Source organism: Equus asinus, chromosome 16 (assembly GCF_041296235.1).
Source record: "Equus asinus isolate D_3611 breed Donkey chromosome 16, EquAss-T2T_v2, whole genome shotgun sequence".
NCBI classification, from domain to species: Eukaryota; Metazoa; Chordata; class Mammalia; order Perissodactyla; family Equidae; genus Equus; species Equus asinus.
Window position 1 is genome coordinate 29,225,026 of NC_091805.1, and position 27,439 is coordinate 29,252,464.

Here is a 27,439-nt window from a genome sequence, read left to right on the forward strand (position 1 = left end):
GATCTTTTTTGGATCTCATTTCTGTTACTTTGACATATTAGTTGTTCCTCCAAGATTCGTCATCCACCAATGTGATCTGTATGTCAATATTATTGTCTAGGCAGTTTTTCAAAATTGGCTAGAATGGGGCTAAGGACACAGACCATGGCATGCTTTATGTATTATCATCTAACCTGAATCCTTCTGACCTCAAGGATATCACCAATGATTGACATTTGCATACACACTTTCTCAACATTCCTCTAGTCTACCAAGAAAGTAACCCCAGGAAGGGAAGTTAATCTGGTACGACTTGGTTTTGGCAAAGCCCTGCCAATTACTAATGGTTGCTGCTTTCTTTACCCAGTATTCAAAAATCACTGTCCTAATAATCCTTTCTAGAATATTTCCTGAGATTGACGTCAATCTTATCATTTTCTAGGATCATTTTTTCTCTCTAGTTCCTTTTTTGAAAATTTATCTGTCTGCATCTTTTCTGTAGCGCTGGGGTATGCCAACACTCCTCCAGTGTTAACAGTGCTGGCTTGATGGCCTCTGCCTCAAGCTCCCTCCGCCTTCTTGGGCCTCGGGGCTTCGCCTCACTTGGTAGCATTAGATCCTCTTGTCATGGCCTCATCTACTCCAGGCTGGCAATTCTCGTCCTCCACCTTTATCCTACCCTTTCCAATCAAAGAAGTCATCTCCTTGACAGAAAAAAATGCAAATGAACAGAAACTCAGCAGCTGGGTTTCTCATATCCCCCCCTTTGGTCTTATTGTTCCAAACATAACTTCTGAAAACCCTTTTTGTTACCCTTAGCATTTTTCACAGTCCTCTGCTCACTCTGCACCGTTTCTTTTACAGCCCAGCGCCACCCTCTGATATGTTCCTTAGTTACACGGCGCGGCTTCCCCTGGGTCTGGTCCAAGGCCAGGACAGCACAGAGAAGGTGGTGGCACAGAGAAGGCAGGCCCTGAGGGAATGGTTATCTAGCAAGTACAACCTGCAATCACCTGGTCAGGGAGAAAAAGTAACGTGATACCTGGAAATGTGTTAAGAGTGAAACAAAGGGATACACTGTGGATGGGAAGTTAGGTGGGTAGCAAAGATGGAGAGTAGAGGTGCTGGGTGAGGTCAGATGGCTCAAGACGGGCATCCCCTTCTCCTAAGGCTATGAGCTCCTGAGATGGACAAAGCCCCTGCTTGTCTTTGAATCTCTAGCACTGAGCACAAAGCCTGGCACACGGTAGATGTTCAAGGTCCTTGTGAATGGACTCATCAGAATGGCCCTGGCTCATCACACCACACCTGGGGGATCCTGTAAATGAGTCAGCCCTGGCTAGAGACAGTCCTTCACACACATCCTTCACACACACACACACACACACACGAGCTACCTGGATGGTCACATACCTGTTCCTCCCTCGAACTGTGGTCAGCGTGTTGCTTTCAGCTGTCCTGAACTGTGTTTCCCTTTCGGAGCCTCAGGCCATGAGATCATCTTTATCATGTCCTTCAAGGTTGGAAATCTGTCTTCCTACGGCCTGGAGTAGACGTCAGATGAGGACACACATTTCCCTCCCTAGCATCAGAGATTCTAAGGCCTGGTTACTTCTAAAACTCTTGCTTCTTTCACTTCAACAGCCAATTCCTGCCTCTATGAGTCACTTTCTATCTCATCTGAAAACACAGCAATGCCTGATTAATGTGTTGATGATATATATTAAAAGAATGGCAATTAAATCACCTCCTCAGGCAGATTCTCTAATCATGTGAAAACAGCACCATTGAAATATCCTACGTATTACGCTATGGTGAGTCTATACAGGAATCCAAGACTAATACCAAGTGGTACCGGTTGATAAAACCTTGATGCGGTCATGGGTTAACCTGCGCTCAGCAGAATTCTAGGACAGCACTGAGCTAAAAGCCACTGTTGAAATCTTAACTTGGCTGCAGTCAGTCAAACCAAATAGAGTAAGAACAAGAAAAACCGTATCAAGGCCAGGATGTCTCTTGGCAGGCGCAGAAGCTCTGGCCTCAGTGAATCATCAGCTTCAGGCTATCTAAGCCCAAACACAGCATTTTTGATAAGAGCAGATGCTTTGTTTGGCTGGTATCTATTTGCCCTTCCTCCACCCCACCAGTCCCATCCACCCCGCCCCTGACCGTTCCCCAGCCCTTCTCAATGAGTGTGTCTGTCAAGGTTTCTTTTCAACTAATTCAACGGCAGAATAAAAGTGCTATGGTTTTGAGATAAATTTCTCAAGGCTTCTAAAGGGAAAGATTTCACCCAGCCAGACAGATATAAGAACATATGCCCTAGACCCACCTTCCAGGGCAGGCGCCCGTCCTTGAGGGGGCTCCTCACCAAAACCTCGCAAAAGCAGCCATCACCCCGCAGGCAAAAGCCTGAGCGCCAACCACAGCGGTCCATATACCTCCTCTGTCCAGAGAGTCATCAGGGGACATGGGGGACCGTTAGAGAAGGAACCACAGGAGCCCAATCACCACGCTGCTGCCACAGACCTCCAGGGAGGGTGGGCCTGGGGACATGTCTGCTTTAATCAAATCAAAAACGTTTTATGAAAAGAATCAAGTAACAAAAAAAATGCTTTTTTTTTTATTATATGCTTAAAAGATCACATCTTTTCTTATTGAATTTTGTTTCTCATTTTAAAAAAAGAACCTTCCTTTGAACACCAGCCCTGTAGCTCCTGCCTCATTTCTCTGTTCTCCACCAAACCAACCACTCCAGTCGCTGACTCCCTGGAACGGACTGTGCAGGATTCCTCAAAGTTGGGTCCTAGGCCCCCTTGATGCTTAACACAGATCTCTCCCTTGGTGACAGCATCCATTTCTGGCTTTAATTTCATTTCTCTTCTCTAGAGAGCTCCAGGCTCATAACACCAACTGGCTGCTCAACACTTCCACTTAGACACGAATCATCTCAAACTTAGCACACCCAAAATAGAAGTCTCGATTCTCTGCAATCTACCATCACCTCCTCCCCCCAAGAAAAAGCAGCCAAACAAACAAATAGAAGCCCTGCTCCTCTCCCAATCTTCCCCATCTCAGTAAAGGGCCCCATCCCGTAGACCCAGCTGCCCGAGCCACGCCTGACTGTTCCTCTCCCTCCTCCCACTACATCCAACCCTCAGTAAGTCAGGGAGACTCTACCTGCAAAATAGATCTGGAATCCACCCTCTTTCGTCTCCTCCACTCCCATCCTAGAGCAGACCCCCACCTGCTCCCTGGACTTCTGCACCCATCCCACCCTCCCTTCAGCCCCTCTTCCCCATCAATCACTTCTCCACAGAGGCCAAGTGATCTTCTAAAACCCGAATCAGCTCATGCTATTCCCTTAAAATCTTTCAAAGGCTTCCTTTTGCCCTAGGGAGAAAATCTAACCTCCTTAGCAAGGTCTAGACCAAGGCTGTCCCATAGAAATACAATTGGAAAAACATATAATTTAAAGCTTTCTGGCAGCCAATCGAAAAGAAATAGGTAAAATTAACTTTAATATTTTATTTAACCTAATATTTCAAAAATATTATTTTAATACATAGTAACATAAACAAGTATTAACGTTCTCTCTTTATATTAAATATTCCTTCCCCCAGAGGAGGCTTCCCTCCAAGCAATCCGAGGAGCTCAGGGCTCTCTGATGTTACCTTCCACCCACCTCTTCATTTTGCGGTTATGTATTTGCTGATACACTGGTCTGCAAACTCCCTAAACTGGGCACTTCCTAAGGACAGGGCCCACGTCCATCTCATTCTCCACTGAGTACCTGGTACCCAGCACAATGCCTGGCACAAAACAAGCTCAATAAACATTCATCGAAGAGTAAACAGCGAAGACACTGAGGTTAAGTACAAGGACAAACAGGCAAGGGCTGGGCCAGTCCACTGAAGACAGGCTCTATTTTGTGTCTCAGCACAACGGTGTGCTGATCTTCTAGTGCCGCGCGAGGTTGTTATATCTGTAAGAGTGAGCGTTCGCCAAGACGCACTGCTGTAGGGCAGCTCGCGGCAGACCCAGATAGAGGGATTCCAGCCAGGCTCCGTCAACGACCCAGATAGAGGGATTCCAGCCAGGCTCCGTCAACACGTGGGAAACTTTCCTCCACAGAAGCTGCAGGCTTTGAACGTGATCTCAGGTTACACACGAGGATTATGAGTTCCCGGCTCCAGCCCTCCAGGAGGAAGGAAGGATGGAAACCAACATCTGAGCCTCTTCTCCATGCCAGCTTCTGTGCTAGGTGCCCTCACGTGAGATTGTGCTTGACCTTACAGCTACCCTCTGAGGACGCGGAGATGCAGAAAGGGAACTTACACAAGGTACAGAGCTACCGGGTCTCGTTGCTGGAATCACCGTCAAGGTCACTAGCAGCTTTCTTTGACATCCATGGCTACATCAATGTCCCAGCAAAGGCACCAGTGGCCTTCAGGGTCAGCCATCCCACAGCAGAGATGGGGCAGGAGAATAAGGTGCCGGTGATTAGGTGGGAGCTGAGAGCGGGGACATGACCTTCTCCACCCAGACTCCCAGGCTCGAGTGTGAAAGTCACAGCGCTGACTTTTGGTGGAGCCTCCACATTTTGTGTCCAGTGGCCCTTCACAGCACTCCCCAGAGGGCGTTATGTTCACCTCCACTTTACAGTTTAGAACTTGCCCTAGAAAACAGGGATCTGAACTGAGACCTTGGGTTACATGCCTCACGTTCTCTCCTCCTCTCCACAGAGGAGTTCTCTTACCTTAGGTACCTACGTCTGCAGGTGAATCTGGACCACAGACAGTTCAGGCTGCACAAAGGCTGGGTCAAGTCTGGAAGGTTTCTCAGACTTCTATGATTTGTAAATAACAGCACAATCCTTAAGACAAGAAGACCATAAGTGCTTGTCTTTGGGGCCTCTAAGAAGAGAGGGCTTGAAATCCTGCATCCAATTCTGTGGCTGGTCTCTTAGGGACCATCTGGGTGGGGACAGTATTCCAAAGCTGTGAACACGGGTAGCCATGGCCTGAGGGCTTATCAGTTCTGTGGCTCCAGTCCAGGCCCTGTGAAGGTGCCCTCCTTCAATCAACAATAGCAACTACAACTTCTCCAGCTTGCATCTTCTGGCCAGGCTGAGATGGCCCCCAAATCCACATGTGATAAGAACATGAATAATTCGTAACTGCACAGCACCCTCTGTTTACCTTTTAACATAGACTGAGTGGTGTGAAAAAGTCTCATAGTTTCTGACTCTCAGAAGACTAAAACACCCGACCCTTCCCAAACAGCATGCAGGAGGCCTGAAAAAACATGATTTCAAGCAGGTCTGTCCCAGGCAGGGGAGGCGGGCCGGGGAAGATGGTGAGCAGCTCCACTCAACAAGGACTGCTTTGTGTAATGCTCTGATCATTTTCTTGGTTGCAATCAGTTAAAAAAAAAAAAAAACAAACTCCTTTCATTTTCCCCAGAAGAACAGCTGAGAATGCACGGATCCCAGCCTTTAGGTTCAAATCATCCTTGTCAGTAGAGGATTGAGGACTACTGTTAGGCAGCTGGTGGGCCTGCAGGCATTCCCATTCTCTGGGCTCCCTCAACCCTGGGACTGTGCAAGGTGCCCAGCAGGAGCTGAGCTCACCTCTGACCCAGCTGCTCCTGGCCTCAGCACACCACAGGCCACCAGGGCCTGGACACGTACCATTCCTCAGAATCCACTAACTCATCTGCAACAGCTGCATTCAAACACCAAGAAGTACTTAAAAATGTGAGTAAAATTCAACCCCAAATTTTAAAAATAAAAATTAAATGCACGAACTATTACTTTCTAGAGACATTTTTGGTTGTTAAGCCATTGTCACCCTGTTAACTCAATAAATGTACCTTCTATTAAAGAGAATCTATTAAACGGATTTTTTTTCAACTCTAAACCCAACTTTTTGTCTGTGCACGAACAGCTTCCAATGTGCAGACAGCAGACATGCCCGCATATAAATAAAGTGCAGATGTTGGCGTGTGGACCCTCAGATTGTAGATCCTTCTGATTAACTGTGAGCCAAAGGCTGATTTATTTGCACGTCTGGGGAACATCTTGCTTTGTTAAGGAGAAAGAGTAGTTATAGAACTTGGTGGTCTTGAAGAGGAACAAATGAAACAATTTTTCAGATAAGGACATTGATGCAGACCAGAGTTAGGTCTTTAAATCAGTGGTTAGAGAAGTCTGCACAGGTCCTGTGCCCTATACTTTTGGTTCAGCGTTGAAGAGCTGACACTGACACAGTACGTTACTTACCGCCTGGGAAAATATACTGGATTTCAACTTGGGATAATTCTGCAGACTTTCTGGCCCCTGTCGGTTAAAACACTTGTGACTAGTCAGTCAGCTCCACTCATGCAAACTAATGAAACATCACATTGTCCCTCCACATGCTCCCACAGCACAAGGGGTGGGAGGATTAGACACTGGCAGCTGTTCCCAGGAATGCATGCCTCCACGTACCCACAGGCAGGGAAAGGACCCAGAACGGCGTCCAAGTGCTGATCCTTCAGCTATTCCAGCAACACAGACATCTCAACAACAGGAACTGGTCCCCTCTCAGTTCAAGGAAGGTCCCAGATTCAAATAAAAATTCATCCTTGAAAATAAATGAATCAAAGGGACACCAGCCAAACAATGCTAATGTCAAGAGGAAATCCTGTCTGTAGACCTCTCGGAGAAGCCTTACTCTGCCTGTGGAACAAAGGCTCCTTCTGTGACATCAAGCAGCAGGTTTAAGAGTGCCCTGGCTTCTCACTTTGGCCACCTTTCAAAACCACAAGTACAGCCAAGGGGAGCCAAGACAACAACAAAGCTAAGAGATACAGTCTGTGAACAAAGAGACCAACTCCCCCTTCCATACCTGCCTTCTGCCTGGCTCTTGGCAGCCAAGGTTCCATTTTCCCCAAGGCAGGTGTCCAAGGTGCTGGATTCAGACTCTGGGGACTGAAGCTTTCCATGCAAGAAGATAGCTCAGAGGACGCCCACAGCTGATGCCAACATTCTTGGGAGGCTGTGGAGCATAGTGTCCGGGGAAGGAAGACCTTACAGAACTTTCTGGGTTCTAATCCTACCTAGCTCAGTCGCTCACTAGGGTCTGATCTTAGGTGGCTCAACATCCCTGAACTATTTTTTCAACTGTAACTAATGATAACAATGATGCTGCTGCTGTTCCTGATGGAATCTGCTATGTCTCTCACTCAGGGTTATGATGCTCAAACAAGGCAATTTATGAACATATCCTTTACGATATTTTAAAACTATAAAATATGAGATAATTCATGTGCATATGACACGTGTTTATATGAAAGCTTAATAATACAAATTTTTAGGTCAAAGGGGAGACTTCCTCTGGTTTGCCTGGGGCCTCCCACCGGGTGGATATTGGATTAACATTCAATTATAATAAAGGTGACTTTTTAATGATCAATAAGGTAAACATATTTGTTGGGAAAATATCGAACTTGCAACTTATCAGTTTGTATTTCACAAGATTAGGAGGTGCTGTCTACAGGGTTTCTCTCTGAGTGTAGGCAGGGTATACATGAAGAGTGGGTCTGAGCTCTCCAGGATGGCCCCACTGTCATCAAGCCAACACCAAATGTGACAAAATGGAAGGTTTTCAGACTTGACGTCTGGGCAAGTCACTGTTAGCCAAAATTAACCCTTGAATTCACTACGAAAAGAAACAAGTAAAACCAAAAAAGTTTACCTGAAACAAGCCAAAAAAAATCAATAGTCTTGTTAAAGGTAGACCTAAGTAGTCTTAGGTGTCCAGAGGCATGTTCCAAAACTCTAATTTTAAGACATATGGCTCCCAGCTTCCATCGGTGAGTGAACTGGAGTAGTGGGTGGCTGGTGTTTTCACAGCTCCTTTCAGCTGTATGAGCTGGTTAGGGATACTAATGCTAGTTCTCTCGTGCCGTAGTTCTGTGGCACCTCAGTCAAACCCTCTCTTTGGAGCCCCAGGTTCTCATTCATGGCGCTTGTCCCTGGCTTTTCACACGCACAAACTTTATTTGTTGATACTGTGGCTTGTTCCAAAAAGGAACCGAGGCAGCTCATAATTAAGTATTAATACTTAAGTATTAGGAATACTTAAAAGGATAAAAAAAAAAAAAAGAATCTAAGGTATTTTGAACTCCTCAAAATTGGGACCACCACAGGATATTTTTAAAAATGTGTTCGGTAAATAAAATACACTAATAATAAGTCTGAGGAGCGGGAGACCAGGACTTTATGATCCTTTGACACATAACCACGTGCCTTCTCAGCATAATTTTGAAGGATGTTCATTTGTTATTTCCTGTATTCATCTTTAACAATAAGATATTTTAAGTCAAGGAAACAAGATGTGAATCTGGATGAACGTAGCTCTGAGTGGTAAACAAACCTCAATCAGCAGGGCTGGATAAGTCTTCCACAGGCGGGACCTCAAACTCAGGACTCGCGCTCACCCCTGATAAGATCTTTTACAGTGATCTGACCTCTCTCCAGTCAGTTTTCAACACAAAAAGCTTTGAACTCCTGGCAGGTTGACAACATGGACCTTGGGTGTTTATTAAGAACTTCCTCAAGATAGAAAGGGTGACTCCATTACCACCCCAGCCCCCTGGAGTCGCCCTTGTAACAGCTGGCCCCCAGCCAGGACCTTACAACTTCAAGGAATGAGTTTGCGAGTTGTCTGTGTGTGGTACATAGTAGATACCTAGCTCAGCACAGAGTTCAACTTAAATAAAAAGTGACCACAGTAAGCCGGGTAACAGTTGGTTCGGACTCCACGTTGTGAGCCTGGCATTTGTAAGTATTTCTGGCTGACCAGAAGTTATTTCCTCTGCCGCCTCACAGCCTTCACAAGACGGAGTAGTGATTGCTTGCCTTCTGCATCCCAGCCTGTTAAGTGCCAATGATGTGATATGAACAATGCTGTGCACAGGTATGCACCTTCACATTTATCTGTTTCATCAGCAGGCACCCACTAGCCCTCTGAGCTAGGAAGTCATCCGTCTAGATTTTGCAGAGCAGATCCAGAGCCTTCCAACCCCCAGGACACCCTGGGAAAGCTCTAGTCTGATGTCAGAAACATTTCAGAGCTTTCCAATGCTTTCTACAGAGACTATCCAGGCCTCCACTCATTTTCTTGTACTAGTGCAATTATGCACTAAAACTAATTCTGAACTCTTGCCTGCCTGGCTCTCTCCCGACATCTAAACTACTTTCCTCTCAACTTGCTACATTCCAGCCACAAGCCACATCAGCTTCGTTTGGGGTTTTTCAAACATGCCCAACTTGTTCCCACCCCCAGTTCTCGGCACTTGTTCTCCCTATGCCTGGAGCAGCCTTCCACTGGTTCTTCCCATGGCTGCCTTCTCTCATTATGCAGGTCTCACTGAGCCCTGTCTACCCTAAAAGAAGATACAACCTTCATAAATCTCCAGCATATCACTCTATTTGCTCTGCAGAATTTAGTATAATCTGCAATCGTCTCATTTATTGACTTGTATTTATATCTGGGTCCCTCACTAGAATGTTAGCTCTGGGAGGACACCGTTTCACGTGCTCCATTGCTAGCCTGTTAGTTCACATATTTCTCCACCCCGTCAAACAGCAATAGTAGATTACTGGAATGATTTGGCTGCTACAATGTCTTCAATGTTGGACCAGCCCTTCAGTGGAGACACTCAGAGGGACTGGGTAGAATTTTCCAGGGGAAGCACTGGTGCTTATAAAATCAATGTTCTCTGACTAACATAGGTGCTCAATATATAGATATTGAACAAATAAAGGAGCTGGGATCAAAGTAGTTTTCTTTGCACAGGGTTGAACAAAAAGAGAGACACCAGGAGAGCAATAGAAGAAACCACCCCCTTCTTTGCCCAATAGCATCACAGGTTGCTGATCTTCCCCAACGGGAAAAGGAGGGCAGAGTTTCTAAACCAGCTCTAACAAGCAGAAACCAATCACAGCCAGGCCTGTTACAAACCCAGAGAAGCCTTTACAACCATAAGGCTTATTTACCCAGATCCCTGGTAGATAGAAAGAGAAATCAATTCTTGTTCTACAGTATTCTGAAGCTGACCAGATAACATATCCACACAAAATTTTATTTCAGCATGCTGACAACTAACTGCAACGAGATGCAGGCCCTACTTTATAGACATCCTGGCATCTCTATAGAATTGGATGGACAGACTTCAGAATCTGATGTTATGACAAAAAAAAAATACTTATGCTTGCTTTTGAGGGACTTCATGAGCTAGGAAGTCAGCTTTAAAAATACTCTCAAATATTGGATGATATTAAGAAATGGTTCATTTTTTTAGGCGTTATAATTTTTTATATTGTGGTTATATGTTTTTAAAATAAATGTCCTTATCTTTGAAAGACCTATACCAAAATATTTACAGATGAAATAAAATTGGGCCTGAGAATTGTTTCAAAATAATACCAGAGAAAGGCAAGAGGGTGGGAGCCCAGACAAAGCAGGACTGGCCATGAGCTGATAACTGTTGAAGCTGGGTGATGGGTCCATGGGAGTTAGTTAAACTATTTGCTCTGCTGCGTACATGTTTGACATTTTCCCTTATAAAAAGACTTTTAAAAAGCCCTTTAAGACAAGTCATTTTCACTCATGGAATTAAAGAAGTTACCTGAAGGTGAAGGTTTCACCTTTCCAGTCTTGCAGTGGGTGCTCCTGGATGACGTCCTGGGTCAGAGGTGAGTTCTGCCGTGGAGACTTGGAATGGGGGAGGGTACCCACGTGACTGAAGTTATCACAAGACCTTATGGGAGGAGGGCCTTTTTTCTTCCGTGGCAGTGTACCATGTATAGACACGTCTTGATAGGCATCTGGCCGATGCTCAACCAGAGGTGACTTGCTGCTCAGAAGGTCCATGGAGGAGGCCAAGGGGAACTGGTGGTTCACTGGCATGTTTCTGGGAAGGCTTGCAAATTTTCCTGCAGCCATGATTCTCAACTCTAAGGGGGAAAGAAAAGAATGAAGGTATAAATCTAAGATGACCACAAGAACTGACTTCCTACTTACAAAGGGAAATGGAAATGGACCACCTAACAAAAGAGAATGTTCACGGAGTGTTAAAAGACAAACATTGAATGGCATCACCAGTGAAATCTAATATGAATGGGAGGTTTACTCATCTCCGTTTTTCTTTTTATTAAGCAGTTTGTTTTTAAAAAGATTGGCACCTGAGCTACCAACTATTGCCAATCGTTTTTTTTTTTTTATTCTTCTCCCCAAAGCCCCCCAGTATATAGTTGTATATTCTAGTTGTGAGTGCCTCTGGTTGTGCTATGTGGGACGCCACCTCACTGTGGCCTGATGAGCGGTACTATGTCCATGCCCAGGATCCGATCTGGTAAAACCCTGGGCCGCCGAAGGAGAGCGCAGGAACTTAACCACTCAGCTATGGGGCCGGCCCCTCATCTCCGTTTTTTGATCCTTTAGAGAAATTCTCCTGAACCGGCAGAAGATCCACCAATGGAAACGGGCAAACACGTTTCAGAGACTTTAGAGGCACATGAGCCATTTTGTTATTTTAGATGACTGAAGCTGATGGATAAGCATGACTAACAAAAGAGATTATTAAGGAAGGACAGAAGGTTTCAGTAACAAATGCATTAGAGAAAACACTATAATATGTTAGATAGTTAGCTCACATACTTCCACCACCCGGTAAACGATAAGAACAGGTGGAGATTATTGGGATTCCTTAGCTGCCAGAAGGCCTTCAGTGCCAGACCAGCCCTTCAGTTGTGCTAGCCAGAACAACAAGGCAGAATTTTTCTGGCAAAAACCTGGTGCTTATAAATAAATCAATGTACTCTAATTAACGAAGACTGGCCAGGGTCAGGGGTCAGGAGGTGGGTCACTCTATACATCAGTGCGCTCAGCTGCAGAGGAAAGCCACATACACTATCCCCCAGAGGCATCAGGAACCTGCCTGCCACCAGCAGCGCTAAGCAATGTGCATGGTGACTGTACAGTCACAAAAGAGTGGAAATGGAAGAGAAAGAAGAAAAGAAAAAGGGGGGTGGTTCATGGAAAGAAAAGGAAAATGGTACGTGAGGTTGTATGCAAAAGCAGCCCCAACAATTGTTCCCAACTGTGACCGTGAATAGAAATATTCACCCTGAGCAGAGTCAGCACCCCTAAGAAACAACCTATGGCTATTTTTAAGAATGGGCATCCTTGTCTTGTTCCTGATCTTTTTTTTTTTCCCTCCCAAAAGCTCCAGTGCATAGTTGTATATTCTAGTTGTAAGTTCTACTTCTTCTATGTGAGCTGCTGCCACAGCATGACAACTGACAGACAAGTGGTGTGGTTCCGCCACTGGGAACCGAACCTGGGCCACTGAAGCAGTGAGAGTGCTGAACTTTTAACTACCAGGCCATCAGGGCTGGCTCCAGCCTATGGTTTTGACCTAAGCCAAATTATATCAGACATTTCTAAAGCCACCAGATAGGAGAAAAGAAACACCAGCCCGAATAAAAATTAGGGCTAGTCCCTGGAGACATAAAGATCCAGAATCTGCCCCACTAGTTATGGTATCAGACTGGTCTGGACATCACAGCAGCATAGCTAAGCCCAGCGCACTGCCTTTCCCCGAGGCTGGTGAGGAGAACGTCCCTTTGCTCTGCCGTCTGTCCTCAAGCCCTCAGCCCCCATTCCTCACAGACCAGCCTTTCCGGCGCAAAGGGAACAGCTCTGAGTGAAAACCATCACTTAACAGCACCACTGTAGAGTCAGTTCCACAAAGCAACTGGGGATCTGGGACGTGGCTTGAAGACGACCAGGAAGAACGCAGCCCTCCAGAAGCTCACAGTGTAAGAGGTAGAACCGGGATAAAGACAGCAGAGTGTGCAAAGGAGACAAATGACAATAAAACACACACAGTCCGCTGCTTTCACATGCAAGAGAGAGAAACACACAAGTGCTGGGGGCTGGGTGGAAGGAGACCCTTTGCTCAAGGCACATAATTCTCACCCTGTCCTCAGTTCTCTGCCAAACCTGGTAATTCTGGGGCTTGTCTGCTCCACGTCTAACTGGGACCACACAGAAGGCCTGGCTCACAGCGGGTGTAGAACAATGGGACTGAGTCCCCGTGGGGGCCCCTCCCAGGTCTGGCCAGTACCTGGCACAATGTCAGCACTTGCTCAACGTTAATCATCGTTATTAAAAAAGAAACCAAACTCCCTAGCCCTCCCTGCCTGACCACCAGTGACGTAAGCCCACTAGGATTCCCTCACCCTAAACACACACACCCCGCGACTGTGAGCTCTCCCTGTTCAAGCTGTCAGCACCTTCTTCCTTCACAGACAGGCCTGAATCATTTCAAAGAACCTTGTGGGGAGGCCCAGAGCATCCCACAGAACCTCTTTGTGGACAAAGGGCCACACTGCCGATCAACTCTATCCCCAGGCTAGTGTGACGGGCAACAGCTACCCTGGCTCCCGGGTGTCCAGTAGCTTGTTTCCTCTGTGCTTCTCTAAGATCTATCTGGACTTCAAGATTGAGCCAAAGTGCTCTAGAAGGCCCTGAAGCAAGTTACCCACATCTCGGTTTATTCTCTGACATCTGGTGGTGAACTCTGAGAGAAAGGAATATAACTCGATAGGGGCCCTCAACACGCTGGAGGGAAGAACAATTAATTTTAACAAAAGGGCTCAAGGAGGATCTCAGAGAGGGCATCACTGGAGATGAGGAATTTTGAAAAGGCTGAAAATTACAGGGAAAAGCCTTTCAAGAGGATGCTGTACTGGCAGATGCATAAAGGCAGGGCAGTGCACCCAAAGGCTCAGGAAACTGCAAGTTTGTAGTGTGGCTCGAGTGAAGTCGAGAAGCATTGCCCAGAAGAAGCACAGCTTCAGATCAGATCATGAAGTCTGAAGGCTGTGCCAAGGTGTCTGGACTTGACCGTAAGTGCCAGGGAAGCTCTGGAAGGGAGGGACGGAAACCAGGCTGTGCCCAGGTAGCTCTGGCAATTGTGGAGGGGAGAGAAGGGAGGCAGGGAGGGAGGTCAGGCTGACAGCAACAAGCCAGCAAGGAATGATGAACTCTGGCCTGGGGCAGTGGCCGGGGAGGGAAAGGAGGGACAGAGTGAGGAACCAGGAGCTTGAGGCCTCCGGCTGGGAGGAAGGAGGCCGCAGCCATGGGAAGACCGCGCTGTGCTATAACATGCTGAGTAGTGTAAGTGGGGACCACTGCGGGAGGGAGGGTACAAGCCCACCACTGTAGCTGTTGCGTGTGAGGTACCAGTGGGACAGCCGGTCTAGGAGGCTAGATATTGGTACGTGCAGTCAGGAGCCAGGAAAGAATGTAGATTTTTTTTTTTCTTCTTTTTTGAGCAAGATTGGCTCTGAGCTAACATCTGCTACCAATCCTCCTTTTTTTTGCTGAGGAAGACGGGCTCTGAGCTAACATCCGTGCCCATCTTCCTCTACTTTATATGTGGGACGCCTGCCACAGCATGGCTTGACACATGGTATGTAGGTCTGCACCCGGGATCCAAACTGGCGAACCCCGGGGCCACCGAGGTGAAACGTGCGAACTTAACCACTGCTGCCATGCAGCTGGGCCCTAGAATGCAGGTTTTTAAGAGTCATCAACATAAAGGGAATATTTAAACCAGAGAGGTAGATCCCTTAGCTGGTTATTATCTGATGTGATAACAGGTGTGAAAGTACCTCTTAAACTGTCAGGAACCATACGCTATCCATGAATTACGTCCCTGCTCTCTCTCACCTGGGCCGCTTCCAGCCTATAAGGACCAAAGCAAGGAATGAGTTCTGAAAACTTAAAGTGGCCGCTCTCAACCCGGCTGCACATAAAAATCCTCTGGGAAGCTTTTGAAATCTCAACACCTAAGCCACGACTCAGATCAATGAAATTAGAATTTAGAATCTTGACTGGCAAGACCCTGGCACAGTCTTACTAAAGCTCTCCAGTGGGTGGAGCCAGGGTTGAGGACCAGGGCGTAAGCGAGTCTCTTTGGTACAGAGCAGCTTATGCTCAGATGTGTTCACCTGGGGAACAGCATAGAACGACAATGAGGAAGAGTCACTCAGTCAATAGAAGCATTCATTGATTCTTCTACTCAACACACATTTATGAAGGGCCTCCTATGTGGCAGGCACGGTGCTGGGTGTTGGGGACAGTGCCAAACAGCAGTCCTCATGAGGTTACTACCTTGTGGAGGAAGCAGACAGTAAGTGATGCCCACGTTGGTGATCCCCAGTGCTACAGGAACACACAGGGTGGGGACCAGGCTCGAGGTTAATCTAGTGGCCAGGAAAGGCCTCCCTGAGGAAGGGATGCCAACCTGAAGGACGTGAAGCAGAGTTTAATAACTGGAGGGAGACGATCATCCAAGGTGATGTTTCCTAAGACTTCTCGGCTGCAGACGAACTGGAAATGCACAGCCCAGCTCTCCTCTATACCTCGCCGCCTCGAACTTGGGACTCTTCCTCATTAAAATACAGCTTTGCCCTGTCTAGTCACTTGGAAAGACTGGCTCAAGCCTGGGCCCTATGTCAAGCTTGAATCGGTCCGATGGTGAGGCAGGTGGGCCCAGGCCAGAGACATAACTTCAACAACTAAGACAAACTAAAAGTGGGGTAGGGGACGGAAGGGGGACTACAGTGGAAGGGGGTTCTTTTGCGATCTTTGGGTGCCTGTATTTCCTACTTGAGTTTTACTTTTAATTTTCCAGATTCCAGGAGCCCGGGGAATTCCAAGGGATGGAAGTGCATGGTATGTAGTTGGAATCTAGGTTCAAGGTAAGTACTTTCCATTTTGACATTGAAGCCACTTAGCACATCTGACCACTAGGCAGAATCTCAGCATGTGATACGCAGATGGGATCTCAGAGAATCAAGCCCCTTCTTTTTTCCAGATAAGAGAAATAAATGTTCATTCATTCAATATACATTCTCTGAGGGCTTACAATGTACAGGACTGAGGATACAATAAACTAGAGGAGGGCCTGCTCTCATGGAGCCTACATTGTGATGGGAGCATCCAACCAACACAGACAAGAAAACAAAGTAGGTCACATCCCAGTCCTAAGTGCCCTAAAGAACACAAAACAGGATGAAGTGACAAAACATACTGGCTGGGGATGGAGGGCTATTTTAGATTAGGGTGGTCTGGGAAGGACTCTCTGAAGAGGTAACAATGACAAGATACCCAAAAAAAGAGAAGGAGCCAGTCAGCAGAACATCGAAAGGGAGTTCTAGGCAGGGGATTCAGCACATGCAAAGGCCCTGAGGTATGAACATGTGGTTGGAAGAGCCTGGTGGAAACTAAACCCAAGTCTCCAGTCTCTGGCTCCCATATTGTCTCCACTCGGAGATGTTTCTGTGTCAATGTTCCTAGTCATTATGTACTTCTTATGTGCCATTTAATTTTTTAAAATCAAACATGGTATGACTCAGAACCTAAGCTTTGAAGTAAGACATCCAGAGGCTCAAAGCCCTACTCCGTCGTTGACCTACCAGCTGAATGGCCTGGACAAGTTACTCAACCTCTCTGACAGTCAGTTTCTCATTTGTAAAAATGGGTTAACAATACCTATTGCATGGGGTTGTTGTGAAAAGCAAATGCGCTCGTGCATAGAAAGTCCCCGACACACAGCAAGCACTCAATAAACAGCGGGTCTCCTTTAAGCAGGGCAGGGGTCATGTCTGTCTCGCTTGTCACTGTAGCCTCACTACGACTTTGCAAATGAAGTCACTGCTTCTGGGGAAGACTGCAGCCAGGAAAGATGAGGAGGGAAATGTACTAACCTAGAGCAACAGATGTCAACACCCCAAACCAAGGAAGACTCAGACGTAGATACACATAGGCACATCAAGTGAGCCCGGATGCAGTCTTTAAAAGAAAAGCCCAGGGGAGTCTTTGACCATCTGACTTCACCTCTCTCCACTGTGCAGGAAAACAGACACAGTGTCCTGACTCAGTCTAACACCAGACCTTGAAGTCTATACAAAAGTCAAAGACTCTACATCGTCTGAACACGTGAATGTTCAAAGAGCTGAAATCTCAAGAGGGACAGAAGCAGGCCTGACAAACTCCCAACCCATGTGCCACCTTGCTGACCCTTGTCAGAGGCTGTCCTTTGAAATATTTGTGAACAGCAGCCCAACTCACTTGCTTTACAAAGAGGTCGCAAAGAAATTGATGATCACGTGCAAATTAAGGCAGAGATAAGCAGCCCACCTGTTTGCATCTTTCATTTACTTCTGAAATGAGAGAGCAAGTTAAACTCACAGATGGTCATCTGATGTGGTCTTAAAGAACTTTCTGTCACATTTTAAACTCTGGAAATGTAACTATCTCTGCCGCCCCATTTGACCATGATAGAGAATTTACAATTTGGATCTGTAGTTTCATATCTTCTCTGCAGAGTCATACAGGAGAGGAGATAGAAGAACCACACATATAAAATTGCCTTATCCATTTAGAAGTTTTGCCTGGGCTTAGAAATTGAGAGTATCCTTTTCTTTTTGAAATAAACTCATGAAGTCTAGCCAAATGACTGAAGTATGAATAATTCTTCCATGGATTGTATTTCAAGCAACACAGCACAGGATTTACATGATAAGGTTCTTGAGATTAGCATCCATTTGACAAGCAGTCCTTTCTACATGAATTGGAGATTGAGATCTTGGTTAGTCATTCTGGAAATGTCAGCCTTCTCAGCAGCAGTTCAGAGAAGGTTGGAGTCAGGGGGTGAGGGAGCCCTTGGCACGGCAAACTGTTGACGTTTAACTCCATACGCTCCCTTGCACACCCGCGTGCAACCGCTTGGCTGTGGCTTCCCCATCATTAACCGGGCAGCCCCTTCCCTCTTTGGACCTGCGCCCTGCTGAGCCCCGCCCCCAGCACCGAGGCCTCCCCCTTCCTCCCGAATCTCGCCTCAGTCCTTGGCAACACGCAGGGAGATTATCCGCTCTCAAACTGACCTTCCCTCCGCCACTGCGTTTTCCTTCGAGAGATCTGTGTAGCCTTGGCAGATAAGAGTCAAGGTTTAAAAGAATCTCTGAAGGCACGGCTCTACTTTCCATCTCAGCTAATGGCTTTAGGCAAAAGCAGACACGAGGTTAGGCAAACAGTCTTTCCCCTTCGCACCTTGCTTCAAGCCAGTTAACACCAAAACCAGAGTTTTCCACCCCCCCAAAACCTCAGCCACGACCCACCGGGTTCCCCAGAAACACGCCGCCCGGCCAGCTGCTTCGGAGTCCACTTGACCTCTCCCGACAAGCGTCTACACCTGAGCAAACTTTTAAAGTGGCGGTAGCCTCGGCCGGTAAAGAAAGATGGGCTGAGATCCGCACCTCCTTCCTGTCGCGCCCACCCACCCTCCCTTCCTATCTTTCACCTCCCCTTCCCTCCCCTTCCCGACGCAGAGGGGGCGACACAACCAACTATTCATGCTTTCTCAACAAAGGGCGAGAGGGAGGGAGATGTTGTCAACAGTTACCGGGCCGGCTCCTTCGCTTTCTTTGCAAACTTTTCAAGAGATTAGTGGAGAAACTCGCCTCCTCCGAGACCAGGGCTTCTAGCGGAGCCCCTCAGCCCCTCGCGTCCCCTGACCCCGCCGGCCTTGGGACTGAGAGGGGCGGGGAGGGGGGGCCGGCCGAGCAGCCTGGGCGGGCAGGGGGTCGGCAGAGGCCAGCGCCCGGGCAGATGCCGCTCCAGAGCAAACAGCAGGGATGCTCGCCGCAGGTCGCTGAGCGCCCCCCGCCGCGGGCCACGTCTGGGAATCCCAGCCAGTTCAGAGGGCTCAAGCCCCGTCCCCACTTCAGCCACTCCCGACCCCTAACGCCAACTCTGCTGGTGGGGTAGGCGCGCCGGGGCGCCGGCTCTGCTTTCCCCACAGCCTAAGTTGCTCCAACAAACTTCCCAGCCCGTCCTCCACGGGGAGGCGGAGGCCGAGGCGCCCCGGGAGGAGCGGCACCCGGCGGGACGCGCGACACGGGGTGCGCGGCGGAGACTCACCTCCCCGCGCGGCGCCCGGGCTCTCCCGCTGGGCTCAGAGGCGCCGCACGGCGGGCCCCGCGCCGCGGCTGCTCCCTGGGCAGGGGGCGCTCATGGTCGGCGGGGCGCGCCCGCAGAGAAGCCCGCGCGCGGCTCGCCTGTGCGCCCGGCGGCTCGGCTCGCGCTCGGCCCGGCCCCGGCAGCTGCAGGCGCGGCTCTGAGCCGGCTGCGCGCACTCCGGCCCCCAACTGGTGATTTGCGGCTTCGCGGCCCCACCCCGGCCAGCCGATTCGCGCGGCCCTGCGGCCCCCCCGGATATTTACATGCGGTGACCTCGCCCTGCCCTCCTCTGCCCGGATTTTAGAGTTGGGCTCTCGTATCTCCCGGAGAAGCCAGTCTTCAAGTATAGACCGACCACTTCCTCACTGTACAACCTCGCCTAATCCACTCCTCCCCTTTCCCCGCGTTATTTAATTACCCAGCAGATCTGCTTTGCTCTTGGGCAGACACCTGGCTGCCTTTCCGTTTAAAGGGCTTTGATGGGACAGAGATCTAGGTAACCACAAATAACCAAGCCATGGGAACAGGCAAATCAATCACACCCACCTGCAATATTGAAAGCAAAGTGGGAGGTGGAGGTACGAGATGGCTTGGTGGGCTGAAAAAGTGGAGCCTACTGGAGAACACACACTATCAGATATCAAGACCTATTATAAAGCTATTGCCCCGCGGCCAAGTGGTTAAGTTCGCGGGGGGTTTCGCCAGTTTGGATCCTGGGCACAGACATGGCACGGCTCATCAAACCATGCTGAGGCAGTGTCCCGCATAGCACAACCAGAAGGACCTACAACTAGAATATACAACTATGTACTGGGGGGCTTTGGGGAGAAGAAGAAGATTGACAGCAGGTGTTAGCACAGGTGCCAATCTTTAAAAAAAAAAAAGCTATAAAAGTAGTAATTGGCAACAAGGATAGACAACCCAACCAATAGAATAGAGTCCAGAAACGGATCTACATGATATGGTCACTTGATTTATGTCAAAGGTGCTGCTGTGATGCATGAGAAAGGACAGTCTGTCTTTACAGTAAATGATGCTGGATCAATTGAACACCCACATGGAGGAAAAAGAAGAATCTTGACCCCTACACCTCATACCATACCAAAACATCAGTTCCAGATGGATTTTCAATGTGTGTGTGGAAGGTGAAAACAATAAAACTATTCAAAGTAAGTATCAAAAAATATCTTTATGACCTTGAGGTAGGCAAAGACTTCTTAAACACGTATAGTACCAACTATAAAGGAAAAAACTGATCATTGCACATTAAAATTAAGAACGTCTCTTCATCAAAAGACACCATTAGTGGAAAGGCAAGCCAGAGTGAGAAAAGATAACTGCAATACATACATCCAAAAAAGGACTTGTATACAGAATATATAAAGAACACTTAGAAATCAGCAAGGAAAAGGCAGAAAATCCAACTGAAAATAGGTAGATTACGGGCCAGCCTGGTGGCTAGTAGTTAAGTTCACCCTCCTCTTTGGCAGCCTGGGGTTTGTGGGTTTGGATCCTGGGTGTAGACCTGCACACCGCTCATCAAGCCATGATGTGGAGGCATCCCACATACACAATAGAAGAAGATTGAATGCACAGATGTTAGCTCAGGGCCAATCTCCCTTACCAAAAAAAAAAATAGGCAGATTATTTCAACAAGCATTTCTCAAAAAAGCAAGTAAACATTTAAAAAGGCTTTCAATTTATTAATTATCCCAGAAATGCAAATTGAAGTTGCAATGTGATCTCACTTCACACCCATCAGAATGGCTAAAATTAGAGAACTTGGTATAACATTTTATAAACTGTTTGGCATTATCTCCTAAAGCTCAATAGTTAATATTCTATTTCTTGATCCAGGTGCTGGTTACGTAGATGTGTCCTATTTTATAAACATCTGTCCCTCATTTTATAAAAATCAATTGGTCTGTGCACTGCTCTGAGTGTACGTTTTACTCCAATGAAAACGTTTTTAAAGTTGTTCCATGTTGGGTCTATTTTGTATAATTTTCATCCCCCTAAGAAAGAACTATTGGCAAGTCTGTAAGGTTCTAAGTGCTGCATTCTTAAGAAGGAGTGTCTACATTTTCCTTATGGGTGTTTTTGTGGATTTGTCTTTATCTTCTCTACCTCTTTAGAAGCACAAACTTTTGATTTTTGTTGGATTCTCCCAAAGTGTTTATTGCAGTGAATGTCAAAAATACCAGCTGGTGTATTTCTAAACTGAATTGTCAGAAATGCATTTACTGATTTCTGCTGCTCTGAAGTGTCACTGAGAACACTCAATAAAATTTACTTTGATTTTTCTTGATTTTCAAAATTCCCCGAGCACCTGCTATATGTAAAGTTTCTACTGTGTGGAGCATCATGGGGAGACAGCAATAAAGAAAGACCAGGAGACAACTCACACCCAGAGAGGCCTTAGGCAAGTCACTGTTCCTCTCAGTTCCTCCCTCTCCTCATGAGTAAGTGAGGGAATAAATGTGAGGAGTCAAGGAAATAATGGATGTGGAAGTGCCTAGAATATAGCAGTTGTTGTTAACTATTGCTAGAGTTGATGACACATTCCATCATTTGTCTTCACCATACCCCTGTGAGATAGGAAGCATCTCTATCCCCATTTCTACGGGAGGAAAAAGACTCAGAATGGTTAAGTAGCTTCGACCACAAATTCATTCAACAAATATTTGTTGCATGCCTACTATGTGATAGTAGATCCATAACTAGTGAGAGGCAGAGTCAGAATTTGAACCAGGTATTTTAACTTCAAGTTCAGTGGTTTTTCCACCACCCCACCACTACTGTCACATTTGTATGCCCAGTGCCTAGCACATAGTAGGTGCTCAATTAATGGATGAGTAATAGGAGTATTTTTAATATAATCTTTTGATTAGATAATATTCACATGGTTCACAAATTGGAAACTATATATAATGGTATATAGCGAAGAGTTCGCCTCTTAACTTTTTCTCCCATCTGCCCGATCCCCCTTCCACCATATGTAAAAACTGCTTTTCATATCATGTGAGCCCACCAGAGTTTCTCTAAGTATGTGTGTGCTATCCTCCCCCTACACAAAAAGTAACCTACTATACTCGTAGTAGTTCTATACTTGGTTTTTTTTTTCACTTAACAATATATCTTGGAGATTTTCCCATAACAGTGCCTGGTATTCCTTTGAAGAGATGAACCATAATTCATGCAATGAGTGCCCTATTGAGGGATATTTAGGTTGTTTCCAATCCTTTCCTATTACAAACAACACTGCAACGAATAATCTTGCACTTACGTCATGGAATGTGCAAGCACATCTGTAAGATAAATTTCCAGAGGTAAAGTTGCTGAGTCAAAGGGTATATGCTTTTGTAATTTTGATAAGTAATGTCAAATTGCCTTCCATAGGGAGCGTACCAGTTTGTACTCCCCAGCAATATAAGAAAATGCCTACTTCCCCACATCCTGATGAGGTGTTCCTAAACTTTTGAATTTTTGTCACCCTGATAAGTAAACTATGAATTTTAGTGAAATTTTAATTTGCATTTCTCTTATAATAAGTGAGGCTGCCATCTTTTCATGTTTAGTAGCCATTTGTTGTTTCTTTTTGGAATTTGTACCTCCATTTTTCTATCCATTTGTAGGTCTTTTTATGATCAATTTTCTAGAAACTCCTTCTGTATTAGGAAGCTTAGCTCTTTGTGGTATGAGCTGCAAATATTTTTTTCAATGATAATATTAAAGAAAAGAGGTGATATATGCAAAGCACTTATTTTAGAAACCTCATGCTGGAAGCCACGTAGAATGAACTAGAGAAGTGAGAGCCAAGGCGGGACACTGATTAGAAGCTGCAGCAATAGCCTTTAGTGTCACATGACAAGGGCTTTGACTAGGCTGGTGGCAGTGAGAGTGGAGGTGAAGGACCAAAGTTATCACCAAGAAATACTCGGCAAGAGTTAATAATTAGCTATGATAACAATGACAATAACAGTAGCTCCAGTTGCTTTAGGAGTAACTACAAGCCAAATACTACGTTAAGGGCTTCACAAGCTGTAAGCTGTGAGCTGGTACTATTATTGCCCCCATTTCACAAACGAGAAGAGTGAGTTTTAGCAGTAAAGTAATGTACACAAATTCGCACTAGGTGTAAGTGGCAGAACCAAGTCTAACCCCAGGTCTATCCAACTCCAGCTGCCTGGCCGGGTGAAGGAAATGATCAAAGGTCTGCAGTCTAAGTGCCTGAGTAACGCCTGGCTTGATGACAGATGGAGAAGCAGCCAGAGAACAGCTGCCTCTGGCCGGAGAGCAGCAGGCTCACTTTTGGGTTCCCTGAGCATATTTCAATCTACCCACTCTACCCACGATGTCTCTGTGAGTCAAAGAGGGTAGTAGTATCCCCATTTTACTGATGAGAAGACTGAGGCACTATGAAATTAAATAACCAACCCCAGCTCAGATGTCCTGTTCCCTGGCAATCCTTCCATGAGACCCGGAACAGGTCAGATGACTGGGTTATATGTGCCTCAGGTCCCCTTTCCTTCCTGGAATTTGTCACAGTTCCTAATCACACATTCATTTCTGTTTAACATCTGTTGCTCTATAGACTCTAAGATCCATGTCTGCTTTTGGTTTTGTTTTGTTCCTAGTTTGGGGCTTGGCCCATTTTTGACAGTCAGTCCATATTTGTTCAATGAATGAATGAACTCCAGGCCTTTAGACCCTTGGTCCTTTCATCTTTATACTAATCATAAAGCTCCCTATAAGGTAAATAAACGTGATGCCATGGATGTGGGCTGTGCTATAAACAATTTTAGGATTCAAATTTCTTCAAGTCTACAGCCAGCTTGCACATTAATGTTTAAACAGCAAAACCCTGGGCCACTTTAGCCAAAAAGACATGTGAAAGGACAACATAACCAGTGATAGGAAGTTGATGACTCCTGGGCAGTGCAATAGGCCTTTTCTGGGAGCACTCAACGTGGTGTTGAGCCCTCCTGCCATAAAGCAATTTGTGGAGTGCCACCCTATAACATCACTAGGCGAGAGGGAGCTGGGGCAGATATTGGGCAAAATGCTCTTTAAGGAAGTATGACTCCTGAAATTCCAGCTTTGCCCAGCCCTGAATGGTAACAAGTAAGGAACTACAGATGTTTAAGCTATAATCAATGAAGATCAAACAGAAAATCTGAACTGGAACAATTGCAGACACAGAAACTGAGAATTCCTGAAGTTAACATAGTATAATAAACCACCGGCATAAAGAAATGGCAACTCTGACATATTGCAAATATTGCAGTATTTTCAGAAGTCTTACCCTCTAGATTTCTGCCCTGTGACAAGCTAGCTATGGACTTGGTGTCATGGAAATCCCCAGTCTACTAAGCAGGGGAGTCAACTCAGCTTCCTAAAGGCCTGTATGATGGCTGCAAACTCACTGTCATATCTGCTAGAGAAGTCATTGTAGGAGGGCTATGCTGGATAGAACCTCGACAAATACTTCCTGACTGACTAAGTGAGTGAGTGAGTGAGTGAAAAAGAGATGGAGTTCTTGGCAACACAGGCCCATTTTCCATGCAAGGTGCAGCTTGACCCGGTGGTCTACATTTGAACCACCCATTTCAGGACTCGCCCTCATCACCAGAGTCTAGACATTTGTTTCCCAGTTACTTCCTTAATCTGATGACCAGCTTTGCATTAATTAGCTTCTCAGTTTCTTCAACAATTGGAAGGAAATACACCAAAATATCTCCGGATCATTATAGAATTCCAGATGATTTTAATTTTCATATTAACACAGCTCTCCTTTTCAGGTTTTTTGTTCAGTAAGCATTTATTAATTTTATTATTAAAAGTGTCACTTAAAAACAAATTCATTGAGGGCCTACCATGTGGAAAGCATCACTCGCCTGGGGAGATATGAAGGTGAGTATGCCTTCAGGAATTTACATCCTTGTGGGGAACGCAGCACACATGGGGAGTGAGAGAAGGACTGGCTGCAGCAGAGGCCCCTGTGCTGTGAGAAAGCAGAGAAGGAAGAGATGAAAAGTACTAGGGGGCGGATTGTTGATGCTGGTGAAATAAAGGAGAGGAAGGAGTTTTGAAAAAAAATGCTTTACTGTGGAAGTGAAGAGAGAGGAAACAAATGTATTTAAGTCTGTGCAATGGCCACATGGCTGCCATCTTGAGTTATTATGGGAAAGGGCTTAGATTAGATGCTGCAGGTGACCCCAGCGTGGGGTGGAGGGGAGCCAGGCCAGACTGTTCTAGTGCAGAAGAAGGAACCCAAATAGTTGGAGGAAATGAAGGGAACATGAAATCTACCAGCTCCCCTAGACTGGGGCAGCCAGATTGACGGAAAGCCTGACTTCCTTGGATGCACTAATTCAACCTTTGAGAACAAAGTCAGCCTTCCAGATAAGTCAGTCTCAGCCTAACAGAATGGTTTGTGAGATGTGGGTAGGACTCAACTACTATCTTAAAAAAATTCTTCCTAGCAATATTATCACTTAAAACTCCTTCGTTAGCCATTCATTCCTTTGTGTCAGGCATTGCTTTCTCTCTACAGTCCTCTTTTTTGTAAAACAATGTTAATCCTTAATGGATGACCTAACAGAACAGCGGCTCTGAATGTGCCCTTTGCCCACTAACTCTCCTTCTAGGAATCTGTCCTTCAGAAATGCCCACTCACCTGTACACACTAAGATATTCATGGCAGCACTGTTTGCAGTTTAAAAATAAGTGTTTATCTGCAGAGGGATGACGAAATTATACCACATCTGTACTGTGGCACACACTATGCAGCTGATAAGAATGAAGTAATTTTATAGGTACTGACACAGAAAGATATCTGTGAAATATTAAGTATTAAATATTAAAAATGCAAGTTGCCGCATCAATGTAAAAATAACAAACATGGATTTGTGTGGGATCATGTGTCTACATGTACACAACATCTGGAAGCATTTTCTCCCATCGAACTGTTTGAGAGGCGAAATTGACGGGTGAGCAAAAGAGGACTTTGCTTTTTCCTTCATGTTATTTAAACTGTTTGAATTTTTTCCAATGGGCATTGATTGCTTTCGTAATGAAAGATAATTTACATAACGTTTACTATGTGCCAGGTATCATTCTAATAGCTTTATGTATATTAACTCATTTAATTCTGACAATAATCCCGTGAGGTGGCACAATCCCTTTTTATAGATGAGGACACAGTCCCTGCCCAGGTCACACAGCAATGGGGAAAGGTGCTGAGCTGTGAACCCAGCTGCCTGGCTCAGACTTCGTGCTCTTAATCACCAGGTTATAGTGCTGCCTCAAAAAGGCTGCATAAATCAACATTCAAATAGCACTGCTTTTAGAGTCAGACACATTGGTTTTGGAATCCCAGTTTTTGCTCATGAGCTGCATGATTTTTAGCAAATGTCTTATTTCAAGGTCAGGTTCCCCACCTGTAAAATGGGGATGATAGTCACACAGTTTGTGAGACTGTTGTGACAACTACCTAAAACACGTTCGGTGCCAGGCACTTAATGAGCACGTGATAAATATAGACTATTTCCTCTATTGAGGTAATTTCCTCTAAATTACTAGCCTTTTAATGAATATTAATTTAACTGGCTGTTTTCTTGATTGACTGCCTGACAGCATCTGGTGCTTCAAGCATGAGCGGAGGAGGGAGATTTGGGAATAAGGGGGAATTGGCTCAGACCAGGAAAACGGAAAGTGTTGAATTAACACTTTAACACTTCACCTTTTTCACAGTTTTGCCTAAAGCCAGAATGATTTATGAGTTTTAAAACCATTCTGGGGTAAAATATCACCATCCCCTCATTTTAGAATGAGGGCATTGAGGTTCAGGGATTTGCTCAAGGTCACTGAGAAAATTAAATAACAGAGCCAGGCTGAAATTTAGATTTTCTAATTCCACATCCCAGTCTCTTTTCATGACATCCAGGGCCTGAGTTGGTGTCGGGATGTCATGGTTGGGAAGTGGTGCCCGCAGCCTCTCCGAAGGAAAGTGCTGTAGAGACGATGATAGTATGGTAGTACCAGTGCCATGGGAAATGTTCCATCAGTTCACTGCTGCTGTTGCTGAGTGGGGAAACGGCCTCCCCCACACTTCAGAGCTGGACTGGTTCACTGACAGGTATGACAGACCCCTTCCCTGTGGGGTCCACGTGGCCCAGGGTCAGATTGTACTGTCCCTTTCTCTCCACTCTTTATGGTGCTTATCTTTACAGCAGTCATCTTTCTACAAAACAGGACACAAGCCATCCTAGAGGAGACAGGTGACCTCAGCAGGCAAGTGGCTGCTGGCAGGTGGTGGGAGGGTCCAGAGTGGAGCCTTGCTCATTGCTCCCAGCTCACAGCCTCCTGCCTCT

General features: G+C 46.1%; 1 protein-coding gene across 7 annotated transcripts in view; it reads right to left on the reverse strand.

Moving 5' to 3' along the window:
- The window catches only part of BCAR3 (BCAR3 adaptor protein, NSP family member), a 189,776-nt gene that overhangs the window by 85,979 nt on the left and 76,358 nt on the right, over nt 1-27,439 (reverse strand). For 4 of the 7 annotated variants that reach the window (XM_044749209.2, XM_070486856.1, XM_070486852.1 and 1 more), the window contains exon 2: nt 10,657-10,984. In XM_044749209.2, the coding sequence (XP_044605144.1) occupies nt 10,657-10,973 (317 nt within the window). In that variant the 5' untranslated portion in view covers nt 10,974-10,984. Of the gene's footprint in view, nt 1-10,656; nt 10,985-19,025; nt 19,237-27,439 lie in introns of those variants that run through there. The other 3 variants (XM_070486855.1, XM_044749210.2, XM_070486853.1) reach the window with 3 other exon arrangements.